We start from the raw sequence: 19,595 nt of genomic DNA, 5'->3' as shown, positions 1-19,595 counted from the left end.
AAAAGGGGAGAGCAAGAGAAGATACTAGAAGGCAATGGAAGAGGTGGCAGAGAGAAAAATAATGGGAGAAGAGAATAGTATCATGGGAGTTGGAGGGGGCTCTTAGAAGGCAGACTGTATATAGCCTTTCCAATGTTATCTGGTTCTGCTTAGGACTCTGTCTGAATGGTAATGACTTTCCTTCTTAAACTGAATCTCTTCATTCCGGTTTCTGCCCTGTGCCTGAATTTCCTTTTAATAGAAGCAGTTTCCCATGCTGACATTAGGCTGTGGCTCAGTCAAGAGAAGGAAGAGACTATGCCTTTGCCATCAGGGTGCTTCCTCCCAGTGTGGCTAAGGAGGCAGAACAATATAGTTCATGATATTGTGCTCGTTACACAGCAAAAACTCTAGAGCATTAGAGAAGGGGAGGATGGCTGGCCGCATTTTCAGTGTGATCTCCCAGAGGAGGTGAACTAAGGCTGAAACTTGAAGGAGTGGGTATGAGGACATGAGTGTGCTGGGAAGTGTGCTAGATTTTGAGCCAGAAGACCAGACTTCTAATTAACATCCTTTGGCAAGGCAAGTCACTTCACCTTTCTAGGACCACTCCCTCACCTGTAAAATCAATGTGGTGGATAGATGGCTTCTAAAGACCCTTCCTTCCAGCTTTAAATCCGATGGTTCAGGTCGGGACATAGCCACCCAAAGGTACTAGTTGGACTCTATGTGAAAAAAATAGGACTATGTGGAAGGTTACAACTTTGTTCAGCAGGGTGTGGGGGAGTGAAGCTTTTGGGTGGGGTCATGATAAATAAGTAGCTTATTTGATGTTTGGACTTTTTTTGAGGAAAGTACTTCATTTTCCTTCAAGGAGAAAGATATGGAAGGTGGTGTCACCATTATAATATTTTTGCCCCAAATCCTTCATAGCTTAGGAGAAGATATAGTGAGCATAGAGGAAGTATAGAGGAAGATTAAATGAGGTGAAGAGGAGAAATAAGGAGATAAAGTGAGGCTAGAGGAAGTGGAGAGAAAGATGGAAGGAGGGAAAGAAAGAGAAATGGAAGAGGAGGAAGAGGGAAATAAGGTGAGGCTAGACTGCAGAGGTTCCCAAACTTTTTTGGCCTACTGCCCCCTTTCCAGAAAAAATATTACTTAGTCCCCTGGAAATTAATTTTTTTAAAATTTTAATAGCAATTAATAGGAAAGATAAATGCACCTGTGGCCATCACCACCCCCTCCTCGATCGCTGCAGCACCCACCAGGGGGGGGTGGTGCCCACTTTGGGAATCACTGGGCTAGAGGAAGCTGAGAGGGAGATGGAAAGGGTAAAGAAAAAGAGGCAAAGGGAGAGGAGGGAGATAAAGTGAGGCTGGAGGAAGTGGAGAGAAAGATGAAAGAAGGTGAAGAAAGGAGGAGGAAGAGGAAGGAGATAAGGTAAAGATGGAGGAAGTGGAGAGGAAGATGGAAGGAGGTAAAAAAAGAAAAGAAGATATAAAAGGAAGAGGAGGAAATGGAGGAAACAGGAAGGAGAGATGGAGGAGGAAGAGGGGATGGTAAAATAGAGGATGAAGAAAGAAGAGAATAAGAAGGGGAGATCGAAGGATAAAAAAGGAAGAGTAAAAATCCAGAAAAGAAAGAAGAGAGAGTAAGAGGAAATGAGGGTTATCATGAGGATCAAATGATCATATTGTGGAGTGCTTAATGCAATGTGTGGCATGGAGAAGATACTTAATAAATGCTTGTTCCCTTCCTTCCTTGCCTCCTTCCTCCTCTCCTTCTTTCCTTTCTTCCTTCTTCCTATTCTGTGCTAGGCACTGGAGATGATAAGACAAAAACCAAATAGTCTTTGCCCCAGGAGCTTAAATTGTACTGGGAGAAACAAATGTACCCAAATAGATGATTATAAAGCATCTATAAAAGACACACAAAATAATTTGGGCATGTGTGGAGAGGGAAGCACTTATTTATAAAGAGATTCTCCCATCATGGAGGAGGTGACATTTAAGCTCAGTCTTGAAGGGAATGAGGAGTGATTTCCCCAATGTCAAGCAGCAAAAGTCACGACTAGAACCTAAGTCTGCCTTTTCTGAATGAATGGTTTTTCTTTCTATACCAAGATGTCCATCCTTGTCTCCTGAAAGGCAACACTCTCTATATAATTGAGTTCTTCCCTATAGTCTACACTATAATTTCTAAGCTAACTGGAGTACTGCAAGTTCCTACCTCCAGTTCTTTGCTCATGCTGTTTCCTATACTTGAACCTGCCTCATCCTCACCTTTTGACTGTTTAATGATCTTTCTGCCTTTAGAGCCATATTCAAATACTGTCTCTTCCAGAAAACTTCCCGATTCTGTACTGGTGACTCCAATCCTTCCCCCACCCCCAAGTACACTAAAAACTCTGTTCACATTTCTCTGATGTACTTAAAATTGTGTTATTATGTGCTGAGATAAACTCATAAGAGAATTACAGTGTGGTAATCCTAATGCCAGGGGAACCTTGAAGACATCCTGCCTCCCCACCTTGGCACCATCTTGGGTCACTGGTTTCTTTGGGAAGGGAGGTAGCCTTGGGTCATCCTTTCTACTCCCCCCCCCAATGCTTTCTGCTTAGACAGCTTGGGGGGGGGGGAGACAAGGATTGTGGCAGCAGCAGAGTGAGGCCTCCCGGAGGGGGGAGGCTGGTCCCCCCCACCCCCACCTCCTTTCTCTGTTTCTACTAGTTCTTTCTCTCCTCCCCACCCCCAGGGGTGAGGGTGTCCCCGCTTGGGCAATGACTGAGGCACTCCCTCTGTCTTCACTTTTAGAAGGAGGAGTGAAGAATGGGGAGGGGGGGTCCGGTCAAGAGGGCCATGCCAGTTGGCAGCTGGGGCAGAGGCCTTGGGCCGGGAGGGGGCCGCCCCAGACGAAGGTGGGACTGTGTTCCTTCAGGCCCAGGCTGAGTCCTGGGCTGTGTTGCAACAGCTCCCTCCTCTGCCCCCCCTCCCCCGCCCAAAGGGGGGAAGGCCCAGAGAAATAAAGACATTATTCACTCCTTAGAGAGTTGGTCTGGCTTTAAACATGTGAACCTCAGGCCCAGCAGGCGGCCCCTTCCCTGCCAGCAGCCGGGCAGAGATAAACACAGCAAATTTGATACAGCCTCACTGGAAACAGGATCCACTGCCTCTCCCTGGGCCTCCTCCCCTGGGCCCAAGGGGTGAACCTGCGAGTCCCCTCGGCCGCCCAGAAGAAAACAGGCTCCAGGGTGGACAGATTACGCTGTCTCCAGACCTCCAAAGGGCTGGCCAGGAGCAAACGTGAGCTCCTTCGTGGAAAGGATGCTGGATTTGGACTTGAACTGAGCAGGAGTTGGAGTCCCGATTCCATGGCTTCCAAGTGTGTGTGTGTGACCTTGGGCAAGTCGTGCCATTTTCCTGTTCAATTTCACAGTCATTTATTAGGGACCCCCAACTAAGTACAAGGTGCTAAAGAGAAAATTATTAGGTAATAGAAGATATAAAAATATAAGATATAAAAAATAAGATGAAAATATGATAAAAATGGCCTTTTTATTATTTTATTTTATTATTTTTTAGTTCAATTAATCAATTTTTAAAAAAATATTTTTCCATGGTTCCATGATTCATGTTCTTTCTCTCCCCTCCCTCTGCCCCCCTCTTCCATAGCCAACAAGCAATTCTACTTTGACACATGTGTCAAAAAATGACCTCTTAAAGAGGGGACGTTATATATACAGAGTTAAGTATGATACTGGTGGCAGAGGAGAGGCTCAGACACAATGGCTCAGGAAAACTCAAGGAAAGAAAGATCATTTTCATAGTTTAGAGAGAATATCTGTCAATAGTTTAGCGTGATGCCTGGCACATAGTAAGCATTTAATGCATGCTTGTTTCCTTGCCCCAAGCCCAAACGAGAGATCACTGATTTAGAAGTAGAGAGGTCCATCTATACTGTCTAGTCTAATTCTCTCATTTTAGAGATGAGAAAATTAACCCCCCAAAGAGTTAGGTAGCCTCGTTTATAAGGGGAGTAATAAGGAATGAGTCAAGGTATATAATTGTAAAATTTAGAAAAGTATATCTACCTTGACTTATTCCTTATTACAGGGGCAGAGTCAAGATGTGAACCCAGACCCTCTGTCTCTAAATCTAGCATTTTTTCCATAGAACCATGTCTGTAGGGGCAGCTGGGTGGCTTAGTAGATTGAGAGCCAGGCTTAGAGATCCTGGGTTCATGTTTGACCTCAGACACTTCCTAGCTGTGTGACCCTGGGCAAGTCACTTAACTCCCATTGCCTAGCCCTTACCGTTCTTCTCTCTTGGAATTAATACACAGTATCGAGGGTTATTTAAGAACAAATATAAAAAAAGAACTACATCTGTCATCAGCTGAGAGAAATTCTACAAAAATGAGGGGTGGGAAAGACTGAGATGAACCTTGCTCTCTTGAGTTTTCTGTGGTTCAAACAAAGGTTTGGCAGTCGGGAAACCTGAACACTAGACCTGGTTCTACCACAAATTTACTATGTGACTTCAGACAAGTCATTTCCCCTCATTTTCCCCTTGTGTCAAATAAGGGAGCTGGATTAGAGGATCTCTAAAATCTTTTCCTTCACTGACATTGTAGGAGTCTGTTTTTGTGCCCCAGGACAGAAAGGGAATTTAATAGGAGGCCAGTTTGAGCTCAGTCTGGGGAAGTGCACCTTCGATATTTGTGCAATATCAAAAAATCTGGAGGAATTCTGGGCACCACCACCACCACCAATTTATGGGACGACTCAGATTAAACTCATAGGATGAGCGCACCTGGATAGGATGTAATAGGCATCATTTGAGGAAACTGATAAAAGGAGGGGAGCAAAGATACCTTCAAGTATGGGGACATAAGGAAGGACTTCCCAGTTATTAAAGACAGAAAGAGATAGAGACAAAGACAGAGAGAGGGAGAGAGATAGAGATGGAAACAGAGACAAAGACAGAAACAAGGAGAATGCTATCTCACAAAAAAAAAAAATGGTCTGCCTTAAAGAGGTGATGAGATCTCCTTTACTTGGGATGTTCAAGTGAAGTTCATTTTTTAAAAAAACCCTTCCTTTCTATCCTAATAACAACTCTAAGACAGAAGGGCAAGGGCTAGACAAACAGGACTAAGTGACTTGCCCAGGGTCACACAGCTAGAAAGCGTCTGAGGACAGATTTAAGTGAAATCCATTTGCCCCTCTCTTCCAGGAGAGCATAGAGGCGATGTCTATATCAGAAGGGAGTTGGGCTCTTCCTCTTGTCGAGTGGTATCTATCTGTCTATTCCTAGGTTGGAGGTCACAATGGTGAAGTGGAAAGCTCATTGGATTAGGAGTTAGTAAACCTGTGCTCAGCTGTGTGCTGGTAAATGTTTAACAGCTGGCAGTCCCCCAAAAAAGCACACATGACACGCTTTTAATTTTAATCTGCATTACTCACATTTTCTCCATCACTTTCTTAAGTCTAGACAATTAACAAACCAATAAATCAAGTCCAGATTTGCAGTGAGGAATAACTGCTCACACTGAAAATTTAACAACCAGCTCTCAAGAGCCTATAGGAGCCAACTCTAGCATTTTATCCCACCTTGTGAAGGATGACTGTTCTAAATGAAGATCAGAGAAACTCACCAAATCTTGGGGTTTGAAGGAACCTTGGGAGATGGCTCATTCCAACTTGTATCTAAACAGGAATCTTCCCTCCAATTCCCAGACGAGTTGCCAGAGCTGCCTGCTTCCAAGACAGCTCAGCAGAATTGGAGTCACTTTAATTTTTGAGCCCTTTGTCCTTTTTTTCTAGCTGCGATCCACCTCTTTGCACCTTCCCTTCAGTTCTCCACCTTCTGCCCTGTGGGGCTGGATAGAATAAGTTAAATCCCTCCTCCACAAGACACTCCCTCAAATACTTGAAGACAGTGACTCTAAGCCAGACCTCCCCAAAGCCTTCCATTCTAAGGCATGATTTCCAGTACCATCACCATTGTGGCCTCTCCTGTAAGCAATAATAGTAATGATTAATACTAGCTCTTACTGTGTGCCGGGCACAATGCTAAGCACTTTACAATTATGAACTCTGAATATGAAACATGGGCTAAGACGGGTTTTAAGAGATATCTGCAAATCTGGCCTCAGACACTTCCCAGCTGTGTGACCCTGGGCAAGTCACTTGACCCCCATTGCCCACACTTACCACTCTTCCACCTAGGAGCCAATACACAGAAGTTAAGGTTTAAAAAAAAAAGAGATATCTGGAACACTGTAATATATTCATCTTTGACAACATTTTTAAATGTCCCTTTTCCCAACGGGTGCATAAAAGTTTTGTTTCTGTTGTTAAAAAAAAATACATAAGGTTCCATCTTCATGCCAGGTACTGCGGTAAGCGTTGGAAAGAGGAAAAGGGTCTGGACTGACCATGTCATTGGTATAGGGAATCCAGCACAAGGGAAATGCCTCCACCAATGTAGGTTAACACCTTCTCTACAACTTACGGGTCTTAGACAGTTTCCTAAAACATGGAGAGACTAAGTAACTTGTTCAGGTCACACAGCCAATCCCTCACAAGCTTCTAAGGGAATCAAAGGCAAAATGTCAAAGATGTTATGGATGTCCCTGATATCAAGGAGCTCATCTCCTTTGGGAGATAAAAAGAGACAAAAAAGGTATCTAATGCAACCCTAAAAACAAATGTAAAGGGTACACGTATCCTCAAGGAGTTAGGAGATTCCTATCCCCCTCCCCTTTAAGCCCTTTCCCATTAACTCACAAAAATAAATTTTAAAAAAAGGTATCTAAAAAATAAATAAAGGATGGCCATTTCAAATTCTCCTTTAACCAATCTAGGTAACTTGAGGACAGGGAGAGAGAGAGACAGGCAGGCAGAGACAGAGAGAACTTTCAAAGGAGGAAACCAAGAAAAGTCTTCAAGAAGGAGGTGGTCTCTGAGCTGAACCCTGTTAAAAACCAGGGACTCTAAGAAGCAAAATGAGAATATTTTGGTTTTCTCCTTTTTAAGGTCATTGTTCTCCTTTTTTCATTGTTAATTATATACTTGTTCTTTCCCCATAAGAAGGTAAATTCCACGAGAGCAGGGAAACTGTCATATCTTTTTCCAGTGTCTTGCACACAGTAGGTGCTTCATGAATATTTGCTGAATTGAAGTCTAAGGTCCCTTCCAGCTCTAATAATGCATATTTTAAGATTATTTAATCAATCAGCAAATATTTATTAAGGGACTATTATATCCTTTCTGGTGTTGACATTCTCTATTTTATGGTCCCTTCCAGCTCTGATATGTGATTCTCTCAGGTGCTTCGTGGAAGGGGAGACAGGGGGATGACATTCTTTGCTTTCGAATTCTTCCTAGTTCTAATGCTCTAAGTTCCAAGGACCCTTTAAGCGATGACATTCTCTGACCTGGGACTCCACAAGGCCTTTTAATTAAGGAAAGCAGGGAGATAAGTTAGAAAGATATTAGCATCAATGAATCTATCAGCCTGAAGGAGAATTCCATCTATAACATGCCTTACAAGTCATCATCCAACCTAAGAAGACATGAAGGCCTCGATGGTGTTGGTTACCAAAAACAAATGGATGGATTTGGGGTGAGAGGATCTGGGTTTGAATCTTGGCTCTGCCACATACTATCTCCGTGACCTTGGGAAAATCACTTAACTCATCTGGACCTCAGTTTCTTACCTGTAAAATGAAGGGATTTGTCTAAATGGGCCCTAAGGTTCCTTCTGGCTCTAAATCTATATCTTATAAACCTCCCTAAATTCACCTACATAACTTCAAGCTCCATTAAAAGCAGACGAAATTCCCACTAAAGACAAAGAGGCAGATCGTTTCCTTATATGTGGAATGACAAGTGACTGCACCAGGAGGTGCATTACTCTATATTTGAAGGACCAAGCAGGTGCCAGAAACTGATAGAAAGGACTATGGGAGTTCCAAGTAAGAGAGACCCCTAGCCTAGGAGATTGGAGTCTTAGATAAGAGTCAGGACTCAGTCAGTGACTTTGACTGTGGGAACTTGGGCAAGCCATTTCCCCCTCACTCAAACCTATCTTATCAGCAAATTGAGAGGGTTGGGCCAGATGGCTTCACATAAAAGAGGAGCAGCATTTTTCTGCTTGGTCTCAGAGAGCAGAAGTGAGAAGCTCGAGAGAAGCAGTTTTAGGCTTAGTTTAAAAGGAAAACCTTCTAGTCATCAGAGATGGCCACTAGTGGAATGGGAGATAGAGTTACTTGTCCCTGGGAGGTCTTTATTTGGACATCAGATGGCTAATTGTCAAGGATAATGCTATGATTTAGACTTAGAAAGAATTCTGAAGAAGAGAATACAGAATGTTAGGCCTAGGAGAGACTTTAGAGAAGATCTGTTCTAACCCCCTCAAATGGCCAATGAGTAAACCCGATCTCGAAAATAACTCACTGAGGTCCTCCAGGCCAGAGCTCTATCCCCTTTGAAATTACCTTGCATTTATTTTTTGTGTTCTTTTATGGGTACCTATTTTCTCTCCTGAAAGAGGGAGGATAATGGTCTCATTTTCATCTTTATAGCCCTAGAATAGTGCCAAGCACTTAATAGAGGAAGGAAAGGGTGAGAAAGAAGCATACATTTATTAAGTATCTACTATATGCCAGACACAATGCTAAGTACTTCATAAATATTATCTTATTTGATTCTTGCAATCCTGTGAGATAGGTACCATTATTATGCCCATTTTATGATTAAGGAAACTGAAGCTGATTACTTATATATTATTAAAGAGAAAATTTTTATTCAAGTGTTTGGCATTAGTTGATCTCTGAGGACTCTTTCTTTCTTTCTTTCTTTCTTTCTTTTTTTTGAATTTTTTTTTAAACCCTTAACTTCTGTGTATTTGGTTCCTAGATGGAAGAGTGGTAAGGGTGGGCAATGGGGGTCAAGTGACTTGCCCAGGGTCACACAGCTGGGAAGTGTCTGAGGCCAGATTTGAACCTAGGACTTCCCATCTCTAGGCCTGACTCTCAATTCACTGAGCTACCCAGCTGCCCCCTTTGAGGACTCTTTCAACTTATTTCTAAGGGCCCTTCCAATGGGATGTAGGGTGGCTTAGTGGATTAAGAGCTAAACTAGGAGCCAGGAAGAGCTCAATTTGAATCCTACCCTTGATGTATATTGGCTGTGTGACCCTGAGCAAGTCATTTAACCATTTAGTGCCTTAAAATACTCTCTAAGTTTACAAATTGCAGAAGAGGTGCTTACTTGCATTGACAAAAAGTAGTCCCTCCACTGGGAGTTCCTTATGCCAATGAAATCAAGGGTCCAGTCCCTCTCTCTAAAACTTCCTCCATGAACTCCCAAGTTTTGTGATAAAGATCAGTTTAGCTCAGACCAGTCAGGGAGGGCTCCCTAGAAGAGGTGGGACTCAAGCTGAAGACCTTAGGGAGGGGAGAACAATCAATAAGCATTTCTCAGCTGCCTACTGTATGCTAGGCTCTAGGCATCTAGACAAAGTCAAAAACAAAACAGTCTCTGCCCTTAAGGAGTTTACCTTCTATTAGGGAAACATATTGACAAAGAAACAGACCAAACATATATGTGCGTGGCTGCCAAGGGCTTTATTTTTCAGAAGGGAAGGGAGGAGGTGGGTCAGAAAAGGCACAGCATTGGCTGGGTGTTGAAGGAAAGCCAAGAGGCAGGATGAAGACTTCCTCCTGAGGACGACTAATGTATGGCTGGTTGGTCTTTCCAGGCCCTGACATGTTCTGCCTTTTCCACGGGAAGCGATATGCCCTGGGGGAGAGCTGGCATCCCTACTTGGAGCCACAGGGGCTGATGTACTGTCTGCGCTGCACCTGTTCTGAGGTAGGTGGCTCCGTCTTCCTCCGCTGGGTCCGAAAACATGGCCACTGAGACCGACCTAAAAATCACCCCAGAGGGCCAGCTGGGTGGCTCAGTGGATAGAGAGCCAGGCCTGAAGATGGGACATTCTGGGTTTAAATCTGGCCTCAGATCCTTCCTGGCTGTGTAACCCTGGGCAAGTCACTTAACCCCAGTTGTTCAGTCGTTATTATTCTTCTGTCTTGGAACTGATAACCAATTCCAAGACAGAAGGTAAGGGTTTAAAAATGGAAAAGAAATTTAAAGAAATTTAAATCACCCCAAGGCAGGGGTCCCAAGAGATCCTGAGACCCTGCTTGGTTCCCAGCTATGCCCATCCACACAGTAGGGGCTCTTGTTCTTTTTACCTTTGGAATTTTGCAAAGTGATTTCTTCCAGAGGACCACAGTAGGTTGCTACCTGGCTAGCTAAAATAAACATGGTTTACAAAGTGCTTTATTCATGACTTCATTTGATCAGAAGCAGTTTGGTAAAGTGGAAAGAGCCCTGTGCTTGGAATCCCAAAGGCTGCCAATTTAGTATTTGGATGATCTTGGCAAGTCCCTTCCTCCACTCTGAGGGCAGCCCTGGATGGAGACAGATAGATGGCGCAGTGGATACAGGGTCAGGCCTGGAGTCAGGAAGACTCATCTTTCTTTCTGAGTTCGAACCCCTCCTCAGACACATATTAGCTATGTGACCTGGGGCAAATCACTTAGCCCTATTTGCCTCAGTTTCCTCATCTGTAAAATAAGCTGGAGAAAGAAAGGGCAAACCATTCCAGGATCTTTGCCAAGAAAACCCCAAATAGGATCACAAAGAGTTGGACAGAACTGAAACAATTGAACAAGAGTGATATAAAAATAAGTACATATTTTAAAATATGCAACATAAATCTAAAATAATATAAATAAACAATATATACATACATATATATATACATATATCAAGAAATTAAATATGAGGGAGCAGCTGGGTGGCTCAGTGTATTGAGTGCCAGGCCTAGAGATGGGAAGGCCTAGGTTCAAATCTGGCCTCAGACACTTCCTAGCTGTGTGACCCTGGGCAAGTCACTTGGCCCCCATTGCCTAGCCCTTACCACTCTTCTGCCTTGGAGCCAATACACAGTATTGATTCTGAGATGGAAGGTAAGGGTTTGGTTTGGTTTTTTTAAAGAAATTAAATATGAGGTAGTTTGGGAAGAAGGTAGCAGGAAAGAAGATGGTTCTTAAGCTACATCTTAAAGGAAGAGAGCTACTCTTATCAGGCAGAGATAAGGAAAGGAAGAGGTGCAGGCATAATGAAAAGGCTTGGAGGTGGGAGATTGAGGGCCATGCATAAAGAACCAAGAGAAAGCCAGTTTGGCTAGACCCCATCGTATGGGAAGAATGATAATGTCCAACAAAGCTGGAATGATACTTTAGAAATTTAATCAAGAGCTTAGGTAAAGGGCAGCTGGGTAGATAGTGGATAGAGAGCCAGGCCTAGAGAAGGGAGGTTCTGGGTCCAAATCAGACCCCAGGCACTTCCTAACTGTGTGACTCTGGACAAGTCACCTAACCCCTATTCCCCAGCCCTTATCACTCTTCTGCCTTAGAACCAAAACACAGAATTGATTCTAAGACAAAAGGTAAAGGTTAAAAAAAGGGGGGAGCTTCAGATTTTAAGAGGGATCTATGAGGAGTGAAGATTTTTCTTCTGTGTCTGATGTTGGAAGGAGAGAGTGGATGAGTGGGGAGGCAGATGTTGGGAATACTTGAGAAATGGTGGGGAGGAGCTAAGGTAGTTTGATTTAGATGGTGGTAACAGAACAGCCTGACATTAACAGTAATGACAACTGATGGGGATGTAGCACTTTCAGGTTTGCAAGTTAGTTCACGTACATCATCTTGTGTGAGCCTCACCGTAACCCTTCGAGGAGGCAGGAGGTACAGGAATTATCCTCCTTTGGGGGATGAGGAAGCCGAGTATCAGAGATGTTAAATGGCTTGCTTGTGGTCATAGCTAATAAGCGTCTGGGAAGAAGGGGTAGGGATGGGAACATGATCTGTGAAGAAAGAAGGGAAGACAAAATGTTGAACAGCCACTATGGGGAATGAGATGATCCAGTCTGCAGTGGGAGGGGTAGGAAAATTATTGGGCATCACTGAGGACCAGATCCCTCAAGGGATGGTGGGTAAAATCAGCTCAATTTCATTATTTTCTCCAGGGACACTGAATGGATCCTAGAGCAGGAACTAGGTAAACCAGATGATGAGAGTTATCTGGAAATGAGAATCTGCCATTAGAAAGGACTGTCAAGGAAAAAGGGAATTCGAGGCTTGTAGTTAGTGAGATCCTGAAGCAACTGCTGGGATCTAGGCTGGGTAAGGAAGCAAGTACAGCCAAAGTGGAAAGGATGGATCAGGAGAATGGGAATGTTGGGGGTCAGGGGGCTGAAGGCTATGAGAAGAGCCAAGAGTGTTTTTTTTGTTTGTTTGTTTGTTTGTTTTTTGTGTGTGAAAGTGAGTGAGAATGGAAGAGCAGAAGGGTAGGAAGCTGTGGCTGGAGAGAAGCATTTCAAGGGGTGCACTGGGATGGTGTCAAGTGGGACAATAGTGGTGTGTGGCTCTAGGAGGGGGTGGAGGAGGAGGTTGCTGGACTTGAGAAGGCTGAGGAATTAAGAGATCAGATGATTGTGGCAGGGGATGAAGAGGACATCTTCTCTGATGGTGAGCTAGGCATGGAAGTCAATGAGGAAGCTGGGAGAATGACCTGGAGATGACCAGGGTATGACAGCAACAAGGAGAGGGAGAACATATTACAAACAGGTTGTGCAAACTTCAAAAGAAGACAGGTTTATTGAAAGCTGGAAGTAGAGGAATGACCGCAAAGGAGAGTACTAGCAGGAAGCAAGGAGCATGAGAAAAACTGAGAGCTCAGAATGACTTGCCTAAAAATATGTGCCCGGCTAGCCTCAGGGCTAGGAATGACCCATGTCTCCAGCCTCCATGTTCAGTGCTCTTCTCAGTCTGCCGGCTGCCTCCAGAGCCTGATGATGATGATAACGCTTGGGTAGCTAGGTAGCACAGCAGAGAAAGCACTGGCCTTGGCTTAGGAAGATCTGAGTTCAGATACAGTCTCCAGACACTTCCCAGCTGTGTGACCTTAAGCAAGTCACTTAGCCCCAATTGCCCAGCCCTTATTGCTCTTCTGCCTCGGAACCCATACTTAATATCAATTCTAAGACAAAAAGTAAGGGTTTAAGGGGGGAAAATTATTCTCTGTTCCTCTTGTATGTTGTTGTTTAGTTGTCTGACTCCTTATGACCCCATTAGGGTTTCTTGGCAGAGATACTGGAGTGGTTGGCTATTTCCTTCTCTAGCTCATTTGACAGATGAGGAAACTGAGGCAAACAGGGCTAAGCAGCTTGCCCAGAATCACACAGCTAGAAAATATCTTCCTGATTCTATCCCCTGTGCCTTCTAGCTGCCTTGTGGCAACTTGGTACTTTTAAGAGTATTCATTCATTTATTCATTCAGTCATTCATTCATTGAGTTCTACAGTAATCCTGTGAGGAAGGCAGCTCAGGGATTGCCAAGGTCATTTTATAGATGAGTCCCATAATCTGAGGTTCATAAGTTTGTATTAGTATAGTGGAAAGGTCACTGACTCTGAAGTCTGAGGATCTGGGTTCAAATCCACTGCTTACTTGGGCCAATCAATAGTCTGATGCTTACTACTATAATACTTATGTGATCTTGGACAAGCCACACATTTCTCTGAGGCTTACTATGTGACCTTGGATAAATCATTAATCTCCCTGAGTCTTAGTTTCCTCTAAAATGAGAGAATTAGGCCAGATAGGCTCCGAAGGCCCTTCTAGCACTCATTTTAGGATCTTATGAGTTAACTAAGATTCAGAAGGAGGGAGGGAGTTGCCTGAGGTCTCATGGTCAATCAATATGCATTTATTAAGACCTTACTGTGTGCCAAGCCCAGTTCTAAGCCCTGAGGATAGCGAAAGGCACCACCAGAGCCCCCTCCCTCCAGGAGCTCCCACAGCTCATTAGTGACACAGCCCCTAGCTTCTGGTGTAGGCGTTTTCTTGTTAAAGGCTTTTTAATAATTCTGTAGAAAGTCAAATCAAATAAAATCACAGCATACTCCAACCTTCCTCTGGACCGCTCAAGCTCATCAATGCACTCCAACTGTACAAATCACAATGCTTCCACACCTACTCATCTGGCACCACTTTGGCCCATTTGTTTTTGTTCAGTCATTTTTCAGGCTTGTCCCACCTCTTCGTGACCCCATCTGGGGTTTTCTTGGCAGAGATCCTGGAGTGTTTTGCCATTTCCTTCTCCAGTTCATTTTACAAATGAGGAAACTGAGGCAAACAGGGTGAAGTGACTTGCCCAGGGTCACGTAGCTAGGAAGTGTCTGAGAATGTTCAGGCTTCCTGACTTCCTCGCTCTCTGTCTACTGTGCCCCTCAGTTGCCCACTTTTACCCGTATCTTGCCATAAGTCCATCACAGGGCATCTATCCAGTGTGCTGGGGGGCTGGGCCAGGGAAAATTGAGGGGTCTTCCTTTAGGCTCACAGAAGGCCATCGAATCCAAACTCCTTATTTTTCAGATGAGGAAACTGAGGACCAGGAAAATTAAGAGATTTGCCCAAAATCACACACAAGTGTCAGAGGTCAGATTAATTTGAGCCCAGATTCTCTGATTTAAGAACCATTTTTTTTTTAAATCTTCCTAGGAATTTGGGGAAAGAAAACTGGCAGGGGTTGAGATGGACTTAAGGGGAGGAAATGCCCCATATGGATATAGATGCCCAACTCCTTTTCAACTTAGAGTCTTACAGCATTTCCCGGGGGCACTGAAAAGTCAAGGGACTTGCCCAGGGTCACTCAGGCAGTCTGTGTCAAAGGTAGTTCTTAGCCCCGGGCCTTCCTGATGGGAACACTGGCTCTTTATGCACTCTGCCAGCCTGCTTCTCTCGAAAGGATTTTTTATGATCTCATAAACACCTCTGTTCTTCACAGAGTTATGTTGCTGAAGGAGAGTTTTTAAGGCTAAATTTTGCTCCACTGAACAAATGTTTGGCTTTTTTTTTCTAACCTTTACTTTCTGCCTTAGTATAAATTCTACCAAATTAGTTGTAAGCAAGATACTCAGGATCAAATGAAATCAAATCAAAAGGGCAAGGGGCAGGCAAAAGGGGTTAAGTGACTTACCCAGGGTCACAAAGCTAGGAACCATCTAAGGCCAGATTTGAACCCAGGTCCTCCCATCTCTAGACCTGGCTCTATCTCCTGAGCCACCCAGCTGCCTCTGTGCCTCTGGGCTTCACAGATGTATTTTGGAGGAGAGTTTTTAAAGCTACATTTTGCTCTGCTGATCAAATGTTTGGCTTTTTTTTTTTTAATAGCCCATGAACAATAAGCGCAGTGGGGTCTTGCGTTCTCAGTGCCTTCCAGCCAGGAGTGCCTGACAGTAATAATATAGTCTGCTACAGGACATCAACAAGCATTCATTAAACACTTCAAATGTGCAAGGCAAATAATAGCTGACATTTGTATAATGCATTGAAGTGGGCCAAGTATATTGCCTCATTCCATCCTCCCAACAATCCCGTGAGGACGATACTCAGATGTTATCACCATTTTAAAGATGAAGACTGGGGAGGCAGCTGAGTGCTTCAACGGATAGAAAGCCAGGGCTAAAAATAGGAGGTTCTGGGTTCAAATCTGACCTCCAACACTTCCTAGCTGGGTGACCCTGGGCAAAGTCACTTGATCCCCTTTACCTAGCCCTTACCACTCTTCTGCCTTGGAACTAATACACAGTTGATTCTAAGATGGAAAGTAAGAGTTTAAATAATGTTTTTTTAAATGATAAAGACCCTTTGGATCAGAGAAACTATGTGAATTTAACTCATAGTCACCCAGTTTTGAAGTGTCAGAACCAAGATGTGAAGCCTGGTGCCATGTTCTCTCTACATTGCCTCAAGGCAGCTCCAAGACTAAGAGAAGCAGCCAAGGTCCCACCTTTAAGGAACCGAAAGCATCTTCAGCCCCAAATCAGAGGAATTAGCTCGTGGAGGCTATCGTGTCGACTCCCTCATTTGATTTGATTTTTTCATTTTTCCGCTTTCGGTTTGTGGATGGATTTTGTTTTTCCGTTATAAGCTTTTACAGATGATTCCTGCTTTGTGATAGGTCTTGGGAACAAAGTAAAAAGAGTTAAGGAAAATTAAAACGCAGTGGCCTCGTCTGAAGGGTCACAGAACATTTTACATTTGGAACATCCTCCTATTTTTAAAAAACCTCCAAAAAACACAGGAATCTATTTTCTCTCCTTCCCATCCTGCACCTGAGAGGATTGAGAATAAAATATACTATCATCCATTACAGAGAGGTTATGGATTTAGATATACACCCATAGAGAGAGATATAGATATATACATGTGTGTACATATATGTGTGTACATACATACATATGCATATTTATGTTTGTGTGTGTAGATATAGATTAATTTTTGTACAAAGGGCAGCTAGGTGGCAGAGTGGATAGAGCACTAGGACTAGAGTCAGGAAGACCCAAGTTTTATTCCAGTCTTAAGGTAGCTGAGTGACCCTAGACAAATCACTTCATGCTGTTTGTCTCAGTTTCCTCACCTGTAAAATGAGATAAAGAAGGAAATGTCAGACTATTCTAGTCTAGGTGACCCTAGACAAGTCACTTCATGCTGTTTGCCTCAGTTTCCTCATTTATAAAATGAGATAGAGAAGGAAATGGCAGACTACTCTAATCTAGGTGATCCTAGACAAGTCACTTCACTCTGTTTGCCTCAGTTTCCTCATCTGTAAAATGAGATGAAAGAGGAAACGGCAGACCACTCCAGAATCTTTGCCAAGAAAACCCCAAAGAGGGTCACAAAGAATCAGTCTTGACTGAAACAATTGGACTACATTTGTGCTTAGCCTTTGGGGGAATTTGTTTTGCTTGACATCCCCTCATTTTACAGAAGGGGAAACTGGTGCAATTCAGAATCAGAAAACCTGGATTCAAATGCTGCTACTTACTGCCTGTGGGATTGTGGGCAAATCCCTCCCTCTCATCTTGTCCTTAGTTTCTTTGTCTATAAAACGAGGGATTTGGACCTGAGTTCCCTTCTTTCAGTTGCCAAGTCTTCCAGCCTTTTCTCAATCTTTGTTTTTCTCAACTCAGCCTCTGACGCTGTCAGTCCTCTTTTTCTCTTGAATTCTGTCTCCTCTCTTGGTTTTTGTGCTCCTTGCTCTCTCCTGGTTCTCCTCCAACCCGATGATGAGCTCAGAGGCCCCTTTCAGCTCTCCACCTAGGATCCTCTGAAATGCTCTGACCTCACCAAGATGGTGACTTGCTGAGAGGTAGGGGGATGGACGTGAGGACCAAGGGGACCCCCCCCCCCCACTGGCAGCCAGAGCTCTTTGGCCCCGTGCAGGAAGGCTGCTGCACCGAAGCTTGAAATGTCTCTTGGCCCTACGCCAAACCCATTTGTGACATAATTCCTGATGGTGTAATAGGCCCTGCTGTCTGTTCTCAGGGAGGAGGGAGTGGGTGGATGGATGGCCGGGTGGGGGGTGCTGACGTCAGCTCTTCAGACAAACAGCAGGTGTTCCTCAGCCTTGGACATCTGGGGCTGTGTCCCAGCTGGAGCCGGTCCCCTGAGGCACACCCCCTCTTCCTCTTGGTACAACTTTCTCTTTAATTTGCATAAGAGATAGAATCCGGGAGATTCCCACTTATCTCCCACTCTCTGCTTCTGTCAGGGACGTTCCACATCCCTGCCCTCCATCCCTACCCCCTGCCCATTTTCCTTGCCCCAGATTCCTCCCTGTCCTCTTGAGCCAAGCAGTCAGTCAACGAACATTGAGTAAAGACTTACTGGGTGCTAGTGAGTGCTGGGGATACAGAGGAAAACCAAAGGAGCTCCCGTCCTAATAAGAGAAGCAGCATGCACTCAGCTCTATACATACAAGTTCTACAGGAGACCAGAAGGCCAGAAGGGAATCTCAGAGAGAAGGCACTGGTGGGGGGTGGAAGGCACTGGCAAAGGACTGGAGGGGAAGGTGGCCCTGGAGGTGAGCCTTGAAGGAGGTCAGGAAAGCGAGAAGGCGGCAGTGAGGAGGAAGAGCATCCCAGGCCTGGGAGACAGCAGCCACAGAGGAGGCACTGAGGCAGGAGCTGTCACCCCTTTAATAATGTATTCTTGAACTTTGCCAGGAAAGTCAGATGTACCAGTGTAGAGTGTGAAGAATCTTTCTCCACTTCTAAAAAACTAGGACATTCATGTATTGATCCCTGGTGCCAAAGGATGGAGCTAGACCTAATTGGTGAGAAAGAGAAAAGGTGGATTATTTCAGACCTGGGAGGAAAAGTAGGGAACTTTAGAAGATGAAAGTAGTATTTAGATTTGCCTAGTTAACAGACAAGTTATGGGGATAAGCAGAAAGCTTGATGGGGCAGTTAGATGGCCCAGATAGGGGTTAGGTGACTTGTCCAGGGTCACACAGCTAGGACGTGTCTGTCCAGAGGGTCCTGGGTATAAATCTGGTCTCAGACACTTCCTATTAGTGTGACCTTGGGCAAGTCACCTAACCCCCATAGCCTAGCCCTTATCACTCCTCTGCCTTGGAACCAATACTTATTATTGATTCTAAGACAGAATGTAAGGGTTTTTTAAAAAGCCTTGATACCACTGCTAAGAAAGCTAATGCAGTCCTATGATACATGAATAGAAGTTATGTTAGATAAGGAAGGGGAAAGGGTATAAACATTTATATAGTAATTACTATGTGCCGGGTGCTTTATAAATATTATCTCATCTAATCCTCACAACCTTGCTAAGTGTTGTATTATCCCCATTTTACAACTGAGGAAGCTGAGGCAAGCAGCAGTTAGGTAGCTTGCCCAGGGTCACACAGTAAATGTCTCAGACCAGTTTGGAACTCAGGTCTTCCTGCTCCATGATGGCAGTATCCACTGTATCACCAAGTGCCTCAACTACAGGGCAATTGTGTTGAGGGATCAGGAAGGCAGAAGCTGTTGCCAGTAGATTTAGGCAGGGCACCTACCTTTGGAGGCTTGGGGCAGGTTACAGACGATGTCGGGGATATCCCAGGTCTCCAAGCCGATGGACTCTAAACTGGTTGTTATGCTCCAACTACAGAACTGAGTGTGTTCGAAGGAGGGAGAGCAAGAGGTCTAGTTGGGGCAGAGCAATGCAGTTTGGGAAGTCCACTTACCCACGCTGGTTTTCTCCCATGATATATGTTTCTGGAGGGGTTTTATATGTTGAGCTCTAGTGGAAGATGCTCGAGGGCTTGGGCACGGAGTCATCATTAACCAGGACTAAACCATGATGCCTTTGGTTACACAGTCTAGGGTAGCTACATTCTTGCTTAACACCTTCTGAACATGTCCCTATTGTTTTGGATGGACCTAAATAGCAGGGGTCGAGAGGTCCTGGGAGCATATTGTCCAGAAGGAAGAAGCTGATCATCTTCTTGAACGCTTAAGGTCCCACTACATCTGGCTGCCTTCATTTCTCACCTCCTCATGACCACTGGAGCTCACGGGGACATAACCCCACTCAGAGGACCTCAGAAGCACTTGCCACCAATTTTTAAACTTGGACCTGAGCACTAGTCCATCAGCTTCTCCCTAGCGCTTTCTTTTCTCATTATAGAG

At 44.3% G+C, this 19,595-nt stretch overlaps 1 protein-coding gene across 1 annotated transcript in view; it reads left to right on the top strand.

Annotated features, from left to right (window-relative positions):
• Nucleotides 1-19,595, top strand: part of CHRDL2 (chordin like 2) — a 79,755-nt gene that overhangs the window by 7,838 nt on the left and 52,322 nt on the right. The window contains exon 2 of the mRNA XM_044665988.1: nt 9,747-9,859. Within this exon, the coding sequence (XP_044521923.1) occupies nt 9,747-9,859 (113 nt within the window). The remainder of the gene's footprint in view (nt 1-9,746; nt 9,860-19,595) is intronic.

The sequence above is a fragment of the Gracilinanus agilis genome, chromosome 3 (assembly GCF_016433145.1).
Source record: "Gracilinanus agilis isolate LMUSP501 chromosome 3, AgileGrace, whole genome shotgun sequence".
Classification (NCBI taxonomy): Eukaryota; Metazoa; Chordata; class Mammalia; order Didelphimorphia; family Didelphidae; genus Gracilinanus; species Gracilinanus agilis.
Note: the sequence above shows the minus strand (reverse complement) of the source record. Positions and strands in the feature narration are given on the sequence as shown.